This window comes from Bufo bufo, chromosome 7 (genome assembly GCF_905171765.1).
Source record: "Bufo bufo chromosome 7, aBufBuf1.1, whole genome shotgun sequence".
NCBI classification, from domain to species: domain Eukaryota; kingdom Metazoa; phylum Chordata; class Amphibia; order Anura; family Bufonidae; genus Bufo; species Bufo bufo.
The window spans coordinates 13,819,412-13,835,745 of record NC_053395.1 but is presented as its reverse complement, the minus strand read 5'-3'; the positions used below and the strand labels follow the sequence as shown (position 1 = coordinate 13,835,745).

Sequence of the window (16,334 nt, the reverse complement as noted above, 5' to 3'; positions counted from 1 at the left end):
GATTGGAGGCTTGGGCAGAGAAGTGGCAGATGAGGTTTAACACTGACAAATGTAAGATTATGCACATGGGAAGGAATAATGCAAGTCACCCGTACATACTAAATGGTAAAAAAAACTGGGTAACACTGAAATGGAAAGGAATTAACTGTAGAAACCAGAGTCAGGCAGCAGGCATAAGGAGGACATAACTACTGTGAGAGGGCATAAGGAGGACATAACTACTGTGAGAGGGCATAAGGAGGACATAACTACTGTGAGAGGGCATAAGGAGGACATAACTACTGTGAGGGGCCACAATGTAGGCATTAGTACTGTGTGGTAGCACTAAGGGGAAAGCAATGCCCTAGATTACCCTGTTATAGATGGGGATGGCTTGATCTTACAGGACAGCACAGCGCCCCCTGCTGGGGATTTCACAAGGGCAGTCACCATCCCTTCCTTATGTAATTATTATTTTTTTCTCTATCACCACAGGGACCTTGTTCCGGATCCAGAGGACATGACGCCGATGCCAGCGACACCCTGGATGAAGTAGGACCAGTTGGGTCTTTCATCTATCGTAAGGTGTATTGGTACCGCCGTGTACCCTCTGATAGATTTTAGCAGGTATGTAGGTGGGTGAGTGTAGTTATGCATGGGGCGGAGTTAGAGCTAAATGCTAAATCCTTGCCCTGGGAGCTGGACAGCCTAGCTACATACACCTCTGGGCATGCATACCGCCATCATTTCTTCATCTGTCCCGTATAACAAGCTTCTGTTTTCTTTGTTTCTACACAATATGAGATACGGTGTTAGCTACGATATGGAATCATGCTGCTGGCTCACTATCAGCACATTACAAAAGATTTATCCATAGACCGAAAAGCAGAATGACTCCTTCATTATATGGGGGGGGAGGGGGGTCTTGCAGCTTAAAAAATTCATGTTTTAATTTTTTTTTTTTTTTTTTTACTTTTGTTTTTGCTCTTTTTTTCCTTGCTGTGAGACGTTTCTTCTTCTTTCCTCTGTGTCTCTGCAGTAAGAACATATACACCTCATTACATATATTTCCCAGCAGCTATTTACATTTATATATGGAAATATCTGATTCATCTTCAGGATGAGACGGGGAATGGCATGCCAGCCGCCGAGCAGCTTCTCCCCATCAATGCCGGCAGCCGGGATCTCATCACTATGAATACAATGCAGAGTGGGATCGTCTTTCTGCTCTCACTCATAGAGGGGAGTCCAGAGCTGGAGACCCCCATCTCTTATGACATCAGCATGCACTAATAGGGAACATGGACGGGGATTGGGAGTTACCATCCTGAAATCTCTTACCTGCCGCAGGCTCCTCATTTTCTTCATTGACATTCGTGCCTTGTTGCTCAGATATTTCAGCCAAAGGAGTCTTCCTGTTCTCATTGTCAGTTAAATAATATTCACCTGCACAGAAACAATATTAAATATTCATATTCAATAATACCGACTCCTCATCTGCAGCCCTATCATACAGTGCGCCCACACTCACGTCCTGTAGCAGAAGACCAACACCTTCACTTACAGTCCTGGGACCACATTTAATGAATCACACTTCTGCAGGTTTTTATAAATCAGCTCTAATCTGGAGTGTGGGCAGGACCTACATCGTAGCAGCTCCGTTTCCAATAATAACCTTTAGAATCAATTGCTAAAGTCTAGCAATTGATTTTAAAGGTTATTATTGGAAACAGAGCTGCTACGATGTAGGTCCTGCCCACACTCCAGATTAGAGCTGATTTATAAAAACCTGCAGAAGTGTGATTCATTAAATGTGGTCCCAGGACTGTAAGTCCTCCTGTCTAACTTTATACCACCCATTGGGTGGCTTACCTTCGAGCAGTTATCACATTAAGCCACACCCCTTCCTATCAAGCCACACCCCCTAACTGAGGAGAAAAAAAAGTATGTAAACACATAATAAAATGTGGTGCAAGGCATATATGAAAGTTGTTTTTTTTGCTCATATGGAGGCAGAATTCTTAACCACCTCAGCCCCCAGTGCTTAAACACCCTGAAAGACCAGACCACTTTTTACACTTCTGACCTACACTACTTTCACCGTTTATTGCTCGGTCATGCAACTTACCACCCAAATGAATTTTACCTCCTTTTCTTCTCACTAATAGAGCTTTCATTTGGTGGTATTTCATTGCTGCTGACATTTTTACTTTTTTTGTTATTAATCGAAATTTAACGATTTTTTTGCAAAAAAATGACATTTTTCACTTTCAGTTGTAAAATTTTGCAAAAAAAACGAGATCCATATATAAATTTTGCTCTAAATTTATAGTTCTACATGTCTTTGATAAAAAAAAAATGTTTGGGTAAAAGTTATAGCGTTTACAAACTATGGTACAAAAATGTGAATTTCCGCTTTTTGAAGCAGCTCTGACTTTCTGAGCACCTGTCATGTTTCCTGAGGTTCTACAATGCCCAGACAGTACAAACACCCCACAAATGACCCCATTTCGGAAAGTAGACACCCTAAGGTATTCGCTGATGGGCATAGTGAGTTCATAGAACTTTTTATTTTTTGTCACAAGTTAGCGGAAAATGATGATTTTTTTTTTATTTTATTTTTTTCTTACAAAGTCTCATATTCCACTAACTTGTGACAAAAAATAAAAAGTTCTATGAACTCACTATGCCCATCACGAAATACCTTGGGGTCTCTTCTTTCCAAAATGGGGTCACTTGTGGGGTAGTTATACTGCCCTGGCATTCTAGGGGCCCAAATGTGTGGTAAGGAGTTTGAAATCAAATTCTGTAAAAAATGACGAGTGAAATCCGAAAGGTGCTCTTTGGAATATGGGCCCCTTTGCCCACCTAGGCTGCAAAAAAGTGTCACACATCTGGTATCTCCGTACTCAGGAGAAGTTGAGGAATGTGTTTTGGGGTGTCTTTTTACATATACCCATGCTGGGTGAGATAAATATCTTGGTCAAATGCCAACTTTGTATAAAAAAATTTTGGAAAGAAGACACCCCAAGGTATTTCGTGAGGGGCATGGCAAGTTCCTAGAATTTTTTATTTTTTGTCACAAGTTAGTGGAAAATGATGATTTTTTTTTTTTTTTTTTTTTTCATACAAAGTCTCATATTCCACTAACTTGTGACAAAAAATAAAAACTTCCATGAACTCACTATGCCCATCAGCGAATACCTTGGGGTCTCTTCTTTCCAAAATGGGGTCACTTGTGGGGTAGTTATACTGCCCTGGCATTCTAGGGGCCCAAATGTGTGGTAAGGAGTTTGAAATCAAATTCTGTAAAAAATGACCTGTGAAATCCGAAAGGTGCTCTTTGGAATATGGGCCCCTTTGCCCACCTAGGCTGCAAAAAAGTGTCACACATCTGGTATTGCCGTACTCAGGAGAAGGTGGGGAATGTGTTTTGGGGTGTCATTTTACATATACCCATGCTGGGTGAGAGAAATATCTTGGTCAAATGCCAACTTTGTATAAAAAAATGGGAAAAGTTGTCTTTTGCCAAGATATTTCTCTCACCCAGCATGGGTATATGTAAAATGACACCCCAAAACACATTCCCCACGTTCTCCTGAGTACGGAGATACCAGATGTGTGACACTTTTTTGCAGCCTAGGTGGGCAAAGGGGCCCATATTCCAAAGAGCACCTTTCGGATTTCACTCGTCATTTTTTACAGAATTTGATTTCAAACTCCTTACCACACATTTGGGCCCCTAGAATGCCAGGGCAGTATAACTACCCCACAAGTGACCCCATTTTGGAAAGAAGAGACCCCAAGGTATTCGCTGATGGGCATAATGAGTTCATGGAAGTTTTTATTTTTTGTCACAAGTTAGTGGAATATGAGACTTTGTATGAAAAAAAAAAAAAAAAAAAATCAGCATTTTCCACTAACTTGTGACAAAAAATAAAAAATTCTAGGAACTCGCCATGCCCCTCACGGAATACCTTGGGGTGTCTTCTTTCCAAAATGGGGTCACTTGTGGGGTAGTTATACTGCCCTGGCATTTTCCAGGGGCCCTAATGTGTGGTAAGTAGGTAAATGACCTGTGAAATCCTAAAGGTGCTCTTTGGAATATGGACCCCTTTGCCCACCTAGGCTGCAAAAAAGTGTCACACATGTGGTATCGCCGTATTCAGGAGAAGTTGGGGAATGTGTTTTGGGGTGTCATTTTACATGTACCCTTGCTGGGTGAGAGAAATATCTTGGCAAAAGACAACTTTTCCCATTTTTTTATACAAAGTTGGCATTTGACCAAGATATTTCTCTCACCCAGCATGGGTATATGTAAAATGACACCCCAAAACACATTCCCCAACTTCTCCTGAGTACGGCGATACCAGATGTGTGACACTTTTTTGCAGCCTAGATGCGCAAAGGTGCCCAAATTCCTTTTAGGAGGGCATTTTTAGACATTTGGATACCAGACTTCTTCTCACGCTTTGGGGCCCCTAGAATGCCAGGGCAGTATAAATACCCCACATGTGACCCCATTTTGGAAAGAAGACACCCCAAGGTATTCAATGAGGGGCATGGCGAGTTCATAGAAAAAAAAAAATTTTGGCACAAGTTAGCGGAAATTGATATTTTTTATTTTTTTCTCACAAAGTCTCCCGTTCCGCTAACTTGGGACAAAAATTTCAATCTTTCATGGACTCAATATGCCCCTCACGGAATACCTGGGGGTGTCTTCTTTCCGAAATGGGGTCACATGTGGGGTATTTATACTGCCCTGGCATTCTAGGGGCCCTAAAGCGTGAGAAGAAGTCTGGAATATAAATGTCTAAAAAATTTTACGCATTTGGATTCCGTGAGGGGTATGGTGAGTTCATGTGAGATTTTATTTTTTGACACAAGTTAGTGGAATATGAGACTTTGTAAGAAAAAAAAATAAAAATTCCGCTAACTTGGGCCAAAAAAATGTCTGAATGGAGCCTTACAGAGGGGTGATCAATGACGGGGGGGGTGATCAATGACAGGGGGGGTGATCAATGACAGGGGGTTGATCAATGACAGGGGGGTGATCAGGGAGTCTATATGGGGTGATCACCACAGTCATTGATCACGCCCGTGTAAGGCTTCATTCAGACGTCCGTATGCGTTTTGCGGATCCGATCCATCTATCAGTGCATCCGTAAAAATCATGCGGACATCTGAATGGAGCTTTACAGGGGTTGATCAATGACAGGGGGGTGATCAGGGAGTCTATATGGGGTGATCACCACAGTCATTGATCACGCCCCTGTAAGGCTTCATTCAGACGTCTGTATGCGTTTTGCGGATCCGATCCATCTATCAGTGCATCCGTAAAAATCATGCGGACATCTGAATGGAGCTTTACAGGGGGGTAATCAATGACAGGGGGGTGATCACCACAGTCATTGATCATGCCCCTGTAAGGCTTCATTCAGACGTCCGGATGCGTTTTGCGGATCGGATCCATCTATCAGTGCATCCGTAAAAATCATGCGGACATCTGAATGGAGCTTTACAGGGGGGTAATCAATGACAGGGGGGTGATCACAACAGTCATTGATCATGCCCCTGTAAGGCTTCATTCAGACGTCCGGATGCGTTTTGCGGATCGGATCCATCTATCAGTGCATCCGTAAAAATCATGCGGACATCTGAATGGAGCTTTACAGGGGGGTGATCAGGGAGTCTATATGGGGTGATCACCACAGTCATTGATCATGCCCCTGTAAGGCTTCATTCAGACGTCCGGATGCGTTTTGCGGATCGGATCCATCTATCAGTGCATCCGTAAAAATCATGCGGACATCTGAATGGAGCTTTACAGGGGGGTGATCAGGGAGTCTATATGGGGTGATCACCACAGTCATTGATCACGCCCCTGTAAGGCTTCATTCAGACGTCCGGATGCGTTTTGCGGATCGGATCCATCTATCAGTGCATCCGTAAAAATCATGCGGACATCTGAATGGAGCTTTACAGGGGGGTGATCAGGGAGTCTATATGGGGTGATCACCACAGTCATTGATCATGCCCCTGTAAGGCTTCATTCAGACGTCCGGATGCGTTTTGCGGATCGGATCCATCTATCAGTGCATCCGTAAAAATCATGCGGACATCTGAATGGAGCTTTACAGGGGGGTGATCAGGGAGTCTATATGGGGTGATCACCACAGTCATTGATCACGCCCCTGTAAGGCTTCATTCAGACGTCCGGATGCGTTTTGCGGATCCGATCCATCTATCAGTGGATCCGTAAAAATCATGCGGACATCTGAATGGAGCTTTACAGGGGGTTGATCAATGACAGGGGGGTAATCAATGACAGGGGGGTGATCAGGGAGTCTATATGGGGTGATCAGGGAGTCTATATGGGGTGATCAGGGGTGATCAGGGGCTAATAAGGGGTTAATAAGTGACGGGGGGGGGTGTAGTGTAGTGTAGTGGTGCTTGGTGGGACTTTACTGAGCTACCTGTGTCCTCTGGTGGTCGATCCAAACAAAGGGGACCACCAGAGGACCAGGTAGCAGGTATATTAGATGCTGTTATCAAAACAGCGTCTAATATACCTGTTAGGGGTTAAAAAAAACACATCTCCAGCCTGCCAGCGAACGATCGCCGCTGGCAGGCTGGAGATCAACTCTCTTACCTTCCGTTCCTGTGAGCGCGCGCGCCTGTGTGCGCGCGTTCACAGGAAATCCCGGCTCACGCGAGATGACGCGTATATGCGTCGCTGAGCGCAGGGCTGCCACCTCCGGAACGCGAATCTGCGTTAGGCGGTCCGGAGGTGGTTAAAGGGGTTCTCCCACAAAAAATATTCTACAGCTTTCAAACCAGCACCTGGATCTGAACACTTTTGTAATTGCATGTAATAAAAAATTTAGTATAGCCACTGAGCTATTCAATAAAATGTATCTGTACAGCGCCACCTGCTGTTTTTTTTTTTTCCTTCTTTCCTTGACCTGCTCACTGAGAGGGCCGCGCATGCTCAGTTTCATCCTTCAACTGCCTCCTGAGCTGTGATGGGGAAAGCATGGACACTGTGACAAACTCCCCTCTTTTGAGTTTGCCGCGAGGACTACTTACCAGCCTCTTACCATGTGATTACAGTCCCATGTTGAATGCACCGGATTTATACAATAGCGGCATAGTTATATAAGTTCATGTATTTTGCTGTCTTTTGCTACCATGTGGCTAATGGAGTCTTGCCTCTGTCCTTGGGAGATAAGTGGATCACTTCTCAATTGTCTCCAGGACAAAAGACTGTGTAGAACCGGTTTTGGACTGAAAACCCATGAGTACAGCCAGGCCAAAGAGACTTTTACAAACTTTTGAATTTCTGGTCTAATTCATGCCATTTTGGGATGTGTTAAATGTCTATGTGTATTGTAAAGGGTGGGACATTGTGTATTTGAGTAAGTAATGTCTGTCCTATTGTCTCCCCGTGTGTATTGGCGATTTCCCTTTGTCCTGAGAGATAATGGAATTACACCTCGGTTGTCTCCCGGACAGAGGACATTGTGTATTGTCCTGCCTGGGATAATTATGTTAACCATTGTGTACCATAATTATATCACAGGCAGAGGGGAGGATGTTATGTGGGTTGTAACCTTTGTGTTATGGGTTAATGTATGTTATTTGTGGGTGTCTCCCTTGCATGGGAGCAGGGGATAAAAGAAATTGTATGTTTGAGTGCCAGTGTGCTTCCGGTAAACGTTTTTCAGCATTCAGCTTTGGCTCATGGATGGACTTCTAGGGCGATACTGGCGATACCAGCGATAATAGCGATTTATGGCTCTGTGGATTGTTTGGCTGTGCTATTACATGGGAAGAAGGGAATACTAGACAGTGACACAGATGATCCCGTCACAACTGGTGGCAAGCAGCGGGATTTTCCGTTCTTTCAAGGAAGGCAATAGTGTATGGTGTATGGAGGGCAACGCTGGCACTCGTGCAGCGACCCTGGCTTTGAAGGAGCTCAAGGGACAGAGCTAGCTACCAGGCAGCGTTCCTATCCACAGCAACATGGAAGAGGAGTTTCGCTGGAGGTTGCAGCAGCACTTGGCCCAACAGGATGCGCCTGTATCAGAGGAGGGCATAATGGACTTGAGAGATGCCACTCGAAAGGGGCTGTGGTATGACATCTTAGAGGAGGTACAGCGGTGGCGGAGAGAGAGCCTTCCCGGTGAGGAACAGAGGTTCCAGGTACTCGTGGCCCTGCAGTCACCCTTCCTAGGAAAGCAACCCTTGGCAGAGTGGGTGATGGAACTGTGGAACCTGGTTTGGAAGGAGTTGTGGCTGGACAAAGCGTATCGGGCACTAAAGTGGTATACCACCCAGCGCAACCCATGGATGACTAACCACTATCTGCCGGAGGGAGAGGATTATGATGGTCCGGGCTTACTGTGGGAAGCCTTTGAGGAGGGCGATGACTTTGAATGCCCCACAGAATGTCGGTTCTGGGACATCCACGACATCAGGGAAACCATGCTGGACCTTCCCCGAACAAACGACCTTGGACCAGACCTGATTCATCTAGTCACCATGGAGTGGGAGCTGGAGCAGAGCTACCGTCAACTGTTCAACCTAGCTCAACCACCATACCTCAGCCCAGAGGATTGCCTGGAAATTATACCCTCTTTTGCCCAACCAACCTCAGAGGTGAGCAACCTCATAGACTTGTCCTGGGTGGACCCACAGATGGTAGGTGGAGATGGGACTGAGGTCTCTCTACCGGCCCTGCAGGGATGCTGGGCCGCCTGCCCAGATCTCCAGCGGCAGTGCATATTACAGGGAGAGGAGACAACCGGTCTCTCTCCCCAGTGGCAACCTGAGTTCCAGGGGGAGGAGATGCTGGGTCCCTCTGCCCTACAGCAACCAGAGTCCTGGGGAGGAGAGGCAACCGGCCTCACCTTCCAACAGCAGCCGGAGATACCGGGAAAAGGGGAACACAAACCCCACTACACGAGCGCAGATGAGACCGCGGGCTCTGTGCCAGTCCTACAGGTCGGTCCAGATCCCCAGCCATCTCCGCAGGGATACCAGGAGGAGGAGGTAAGCGAGCCCTCCCCTTCCCAGCTACTTCCCAACTGAGTTCTGGGGGCAGGGATGAGCCTGCGATACCCACTGATCCCTTCCCAGCGGAAGAGCTGGCATCCGGGCAGAGCGCCTCTAGCCTCTGCTCCACCGACCCCCTTGTTACAGGGCTGGCTTGCACCCCGCTCAACCCAGCAGAAGAGCTGACATCAGGGCAGAGCGCCACTAGCCTCTGCTCCACCGACCCCCTTGTTACTGGGCTGGCTTGCACCCCCCTCACCCCAGTAGAAGAGCTGACATCAGGGCAGAGCGCCGCTAGCCTCTGCTCCACCGACCCCCTTGTTACAGGACTGGCTTGCACCCCCCTCGCCCCAACAGAAGTGCTGGCATCAGTGCAGAACGCCGCTGTCCCCCATGTAGCCCCAGCGGTTTGCCTAGCCGCACCAGGGAGACTGAGGATGCTGAACTGTTTCACCACAACCTGGGACCTACAGACCAGTGCTGTCCCTTGTGGGTGAGCTACCCTGTTAACTATTTACCGTGGGTGGGCAACTCTGCTAATGTTTCTTTGTGGGTGGGCTTCCCGACTAATCTAGGTACTGACCGACGGGAGGTCAGATACCTGTTTAGTCTTAACCCCAAAGGGAAGATATGTGACAAACTCCCCTCTTTTGAGTTTTCCGCGAGTACTTGGAGAGGACTACTTACCAGCCTCTTACCATGTGATTACGGTCCCATGTTGAATGCACCGGTTTTATGCAATAGCTGCATAGTTATATAAGTTCATGTGTTTTGCTGTCTTTTGCTACCATGTGGCTAATGGAGTCTTGCCCCTGTCCTTGGGAGATAAGTGGATCACTTCTCAATTGTCTCCAGGACAAAAGACTGTGTAGAACCGGTTTTGGACTGAAAACCCATGAGTACAGCCAGGCCAAAGAGACTTTTACTAACTTTTGAATTCCTGGTCTAATTCGTGCCATTTTGGGATGTGTTAAATGTTGTCTATGTGTATTGTAAAGAGTGGGACATTGTGTATTTGAGTAAGTGATGTCTGTCCTATTGTCTCCCCGTGTGTATTGGCGATTTCCCTTTGTCCTGAGAGATAATGGAATTACACCTCGGTTGTCTCCCGGACGGAGGACATTGTGTATTGTCCTGCCTGGGATAATTATGTTAACCATTGTGTACCATAATTATATCACAGGCAGAGGGGAGGACGTTATGTGGGTTGTAACCTTTGTGTTATGGGTTAATGTATGTTATTTGTGGGTGTCTCCCTTGCATGGGAGCAGGGGATAAAAGAAATTGTATGTTTGAGTGCCAGTGTGCTTCCAGTAAACGTTTTCCAGCATTCAGCTTTGGCTCATGTATAAACTTATAGGGCGATACTGGCGATACCAGCGATACCGGCGATACCAGCGATAATAGCGATTTATGGCTCTGTGGATTATTTGGCTGTGCTATTACATGGGAAGAAGGGAATACTAGACGGTGACACAGATGATCCCGTCACAGACACGCCCCCTTAGCTGCAGCAGTAAGGACACTCCCCTTGAGCTTTCAACTTGATATAAATCTAGCAGAGCAATGAATGTGGAGATCTCTGGACCCATGTGAGGTACAGGGCTGGTTCCAGCTTTGTTGGAAAGATGTTGCTATGTACTATATCATGTCTGATTTAAATTTTTTACATTAGTCATTGGATAACGCCTTTAAGCATTTAGCTTAGCAATGGCATCCTCACACATGACAGAAAATTTCACCAGAAAATCCCAAATTTTCCCTATGTTGTTCTATGGGACTGAAAATTGTCTATCCCTGCGTTGTCTATCCCTGCCGCAGAATTTTCACTCCACAGCATAAATACAGATTTCCTGTGTGACGATCTCTCCATTTGTTTCATTAGGAAATGGATTCTGCTGAGGAAAACGTTACAGAAAAAAATTAACTAAATCTGTGTGGAATTTTTCATTTTCCACAGCGTTTTTTCACTGCAGAATCAATATCCTATTAAAACGAAAGGAGAGATCGTCACACAGGAAATCTGGGACAAAATCCACATCATATTTCACACCCAAAAATTCACAACTTTGTTCAAATTGTATGTGTATTTCGCCATAGCGATGTGCACCTGCATACAGGGTTGTGCTGACTGAACCCCCCACATTTTTTCTTTGTAGTATATATTGGAGGCGTGGCGATCTCCATGCAGTCATGCACACCTGACCAGTTAGTCTGCCCTGGAGGCTGGTTTTAAAGTCGGTATGAAACTGAGTCTACTTTTGCAGCGCCTACCACTGGCCATTTGGAACAAAATCCACATCATATTTAACACCAAAAAATTCACAACTTCAAATCCGCACCTGTGAATTTTTACCATGGGTGCGGGCGCCCTAAACATCCGGCACCTTAATGTGGAAAAGACTGCGATGAAGACAGACAACACAAGGGACTCAAAGAGCAGGGAAGGCTGTGGAGCAGGTGAGCCAGCGGCCGCCATATCAGAGCTCATCCCCAGTACTCACTAGGATCACTTTCATAGGAAACCAGTTTATCTCACGCAAACATTGGAAGAACATACAAGCTCCATGCGATGTTGCCCTTGGTCAGATTTACACCCAGGACCCCAGTGCTGACCATGTTGCCTTTGCTGGAATCATGAATGACGGATCATTCTGTAGTCACACTGGGCAGATTTACTACTCAGGTTGGGGCAGATTTCTAGCATATATGCCGGGCTCTACATTTATTAAAGGGATTTTCCGAGACTTCAATATCGATGACCTATCCTCAGGATCGGTCATCGATATCAGATCAGCAGGATTCCGACACCCGACACTCCTGCCGATCGGCTGGTTGAACAGAAGGCCGTGCTCTGTGTGAGCGCTGCCTTCCCTTCTCTGTTTACCTGCTCGCCATCACAGCGGACAGCAGTGTAACTACAAGCCGCCCCAACTTTGCATTATGCGATTTTTACAATTTAGATTAATTGCAATCACGAAAATAATCTCGAATATGAATATTCGCGAATATGAAACGAAAATTCTAGCGAATATTCGCGAAATATTGTGAATTCGAATATGGGACCTGCCGCTCATCACTATTTATATATTCCCCCTTACACCAGACAGTGTAAAGGTGCAACAGATTTATCATCCAGCATCAGCCGCGGTGAGAAATCTGCTGCAGTTTACACAGTCTGAAAATCGGACAGGATTCATAAATCTGCCCCACGGCCTGCACCAAAGGGCACATTTATTAAGACCCGCGTATTAGACTCCAGTCTTAATAAAGCCCCATAGCTGGAGGTGTTTCCACCAAAGTTATGAAGAGGCCCCGGTCTTTTCCTTACCTGGGCAGATCCTCTGCCAGTTCTAAGTGTAAGCCACCTTCCTGTAGCTGACTTACATTTAGACAATTAGCTGTTGTGCTGCAATCTGCGCCCAAAATATGCCTAATATGGGAGTATTTCAGTGTAATAAATGACCCCCCAAATGTCCTAATACTGAACCATACAGCACTTATAAGTATCCTTCCTCCTTACGGTTCTCTCGTAGGACGATCTTCTCCACTACAGCATTCGATGTGTTGTCTTCCACAACCACTTTATAATATTTGTTATCCTTCTGAGTACTTCCTGAATGAGACTTGAATGTCATCTCACTGACACTTGTGCAGGAGCCATCACTGTTTTCTCTTTTCATAGGTTTTTCGATTTTTTTATAGACTTCGTAGCTTTTATTTTTTTCCTTACGTCGGCTCCATGTGATTTTAATGTCATTCGGGGTGAAATGTACAACTTCTGCTCTTATTTTCTCTTTGTTCAGAAGTGTCACATTCACTGCTCGGATTCCTGCAGAATAAAATATTAGTAATAAATCGTGGGATGTACCGGACAGTAAACCCCAGCATTAGACCTCAGGGGCAGTACGGACAGTAAACCCCAGCATTAGACCTCAGGGGCAGTACGGACAGTAAACCCCAGCATTAGACCTCAGGGGCAGTACGGACAGTAAACCCCAGCATTAGACCTCAGGAGCAGTACGGACAATAAACCCCAGCATTAGACCTCAGGGGCAGTACGGACAGTAAACCCCAGCATTAGACCTCAGGGGCAGTACGGACAGTAAACCCCAGCATTAGACCTCAGGGGCAGTACGGACAGTAAACCCCAGCATTAGACCTCAGGGGCAGTACGGACAGTAAACCCCAGCATTAGACCTCAGGGGCAGTACGGACAGTAAACCCCAGCATTAGACCTCAGGGGCAGTACGGACAGTAAACCCCAGCATTAGACCTCAGGGGCAGTACGGACAGTAAACCCCAGCATTAGACCTCAGGGGCAGTACGGACAGTAAACCCCAGCATTAGACCTCAGGGGCAGTACGGACAGTAAACCCCAGCATTAGACCTCAGGGGCAGTACGGACAGTAAACCCCAGCATTAGACCTCAGGAGCAGTACGGACAATAAACCCCAGCATTAGACCTCAGGGGCAGTACGGACAGTAAACCCCAGCATTAGACCTCAGGGGCAGTACGGACAGTAAACCCCAGCATTAGACCTCAGGGGCAGTACGGACAGTAAACCCCAGCATTAGACCTCAGGGGCAGTACGGACAGTAAACCCCAGCATTAGACCTCAGGGGCAGTACGGACAGTAAACCCCAGCATTAGACCTCAGGGGCAGTACGGACAGTAAACCCCAGCATTAGACCTCAGGGGCAGTACGGACAGTAAACCCCAGCATTAGACCTCAGGGGCAGTACGGACAGTAAACCACAGCATTAGACCTCAGGGGCAGTACGGACAGTAAACCCCAGCATTAGACCTCAGGGGCAGTACGGACAGTAAACCCCAGCATTAGACCTCAGGGGCAGTACGGACAGTAAACCCCAGCATTAGACCTCAGGGGCAGTACGGACAGTAAACCCCAGCATTAGACCTCAGGGGCAGTATGGACAGTAAACCCCAGCATTAGACCTCAGGGGCAGTACGGACAGTAAACCCCAGCATTAGACCTCAGGGACAGTACGTTCTAGACCAGACTTCTCTCAGCTTTCTGCTATGGGCGCACTTTTGGGATCATATGTGGAAAGTGACAGATCAGTGGCAGTAATGAAAAATAACTCTAGACAGGATCACTTGGTTTCTTCAGGCCTTGATGATGCTGTGTGTTTAAGGCCAAGTTCACACTTCAGTTATTTGGTCAGTGATTTCCATCAGTTATTGAGAGCCAAAACCAGTGGTGAAGCCTCCACAAAGATAAGGTGTAAGGCTAGGTCTACACAACGACATAGGGCACAACTACACTGCAACATCTCAAAGTGCGACACCATAGACTATCATTATAAAAATTGTCGCGCGACATTGGTGCGACAAAATGTCGCGCGACAAATGTCGTCGTGTAGACCTAGCCTAAGAGGAAGATCTGCTTCTGTTCTGTTTTTCTGACCTGAACTGTGAACTTGGCCTTATGAATGTATAATCAGCAGGGAAGGGTTCAGGTTTCCCAAACCAATGTATATTTGCATCGGTTTGTAGTGAGTCGTCTGCAGAATTTCTAAGCAGCAGCAAAATCCACATCACAGGCGGCAGATTTTACTGCGGCAAATATCACAGAAATGCTGCGGAGTTCCCCACTGATTTCACACTCTGGATTGCATCAGCTGAAAATGAACGGCATAAAATGACAGGCTGAGGATTCAAAATCCAAACTACAGGTCAAGTTATGTGAAGATATTGTGGTCAAATATTTTCACAGCAGGTGGATAAGAAGTGATAAAATGTTATCCAAAGTGTGACTTCTATAAATACTGCCAATTTTCTGAGTGCAATTCTACTATGAAAAAAATATGGACATACCCTTAGGTTAGTGTGATAGTTACATCAGCAGAATAGTGAGTGCAGCTCTGGAGTATAATACAGGATGTAACTCAGGATCAGTACAGGATAAGTAATGTATGTACACAGTGACTGCACCAGCAGAATAGTGAGTGCAGCTCTGGAGTATAATACAGGATGTAACTCAGGATCAGTACAGGATAAGTAATGTATGTACACAGTGACTGCACCAGCAGAATAGTGAGTGCAGCTCTGGAGTATAATATAGGATGTAACTCAGGATCAGTACAGGGTAAGTAATGTATGTACACAGTGACTGCACCAGCAGAATAGTGAGTGCAGCTCTGGAGTATAATACAGGATGTAACTCAGGATCAGTACAGGATAAGTAATGTATGTACACAGTGACTGCACCAGCAGAATAGTGAGTGCAGCTCTGGAGTATAATGCAGGATGTAACTCAGGATCAGTACAGGATAAGTAATGCATGTACACAGTGACTGCACCAGTAGAATAGTGAGTGCAGCTCTGGAGTAAAATATAGGATGTAACTCGGGATCAGTACAGGATAAGTAATGTATGTACACAGTGAATGCACCAGCAGAATAGTGAGTGCAGCTCTTGAGTATAATATAGGATGTAACTCGGGATCAGTACAGGATAAGTAATGTATGTACACAGTGACTGCACTATGCAGAATAGTTAGTGCAGCTCTGGAGTATAATACAGGATGTAACTCAGGATCAGTACAGGATAAGTAATGTAATGTATGTACACAGTGACTGCACCAGCAGAAAAGCGAGTGCAGCTCTGGAGCATAATACAGGATGTAACTCAGGATCAGTACAGGATAAGTAATGTAATGTATGTACACAGTGACTGCACCAGCAGAATAGTGATTTCAGCTCAATGACTACACTTTTGATTTAACTTTCTATCTCTACAGTATATAATCTGTAACACTTGCTGAATACAGTGCCTTGCAAAAGTATTAACCCCCTTGACTTTTTTCGTATTTTGTTACATTACAGCAGGCATCCTCAAACTGCGGCCCTCCAGCTGTTGTAAAACTACAACTCCCACAATGCCCTGCTGTAGGCTGATACCTGTAGGCTGTTCAGACATGCTGGGAGTTGTAGTTTTGCAACAGCTGGAGGGCTGCAGTTTGAGGATGCCTGCATTACAGCCTTAAGTTCAATGTTATGTTAATCTGAATTTTATGTGACGGATCAGAACTCAATAGTCTAAGTTGGTGAAGTGAAATGAGAAAAATATATAAATTAAACTATTGTTTAGAAATAGAAAACAGAAAATTGTCCTGTGCGTATGTATTCACACCCTTTGTTAGGAAGCCCATAAAAAGCTCTGGTGCAACCAATTGCCTTCAGAAGTCACATAATTAGTGACATGATGTCACCTGTGTGCAATCTAAGTGTCACATCATCTGTCATCACATATACACACCAGAGGCTGC

At 45.7% G+C, this 16,334-nt stretch overlaps 1 protein-coding gene across 2 annotated transcripts in view; it reads right to left on the bottom strand.

Moving 5' to 3' along the window:
• Positions 1-265: 265 nt before the first annotated feature.
• LOC121008481 overlaps positions 266-16,334 on the bottom strand; it is a 74,415-nt gene continuing 58,346 nt past the window's right edge. For both annotated transcript variants that reach the window (XM_040441069.1, XM_040441070.1), the window contains 3 exons: positions 12,563-12,871; positions 1,321-1,425; positions 266-1,012 (listed from right to left, as the gene is read on the bottom strand). In XM_040441069.1, coding sequence (XP_040297003.1) covers positions 921-1,012; positions 1,321-1,425; positions 12,563-12,871 — 506 coding nt within the window. In that variant the 3' untranslated portion in view covers positions 266-920. The remainder of the gene's footprint in view (positions 1,013-1,320; positions 1,426-12,562; positions 12,872-16,334) is intronic.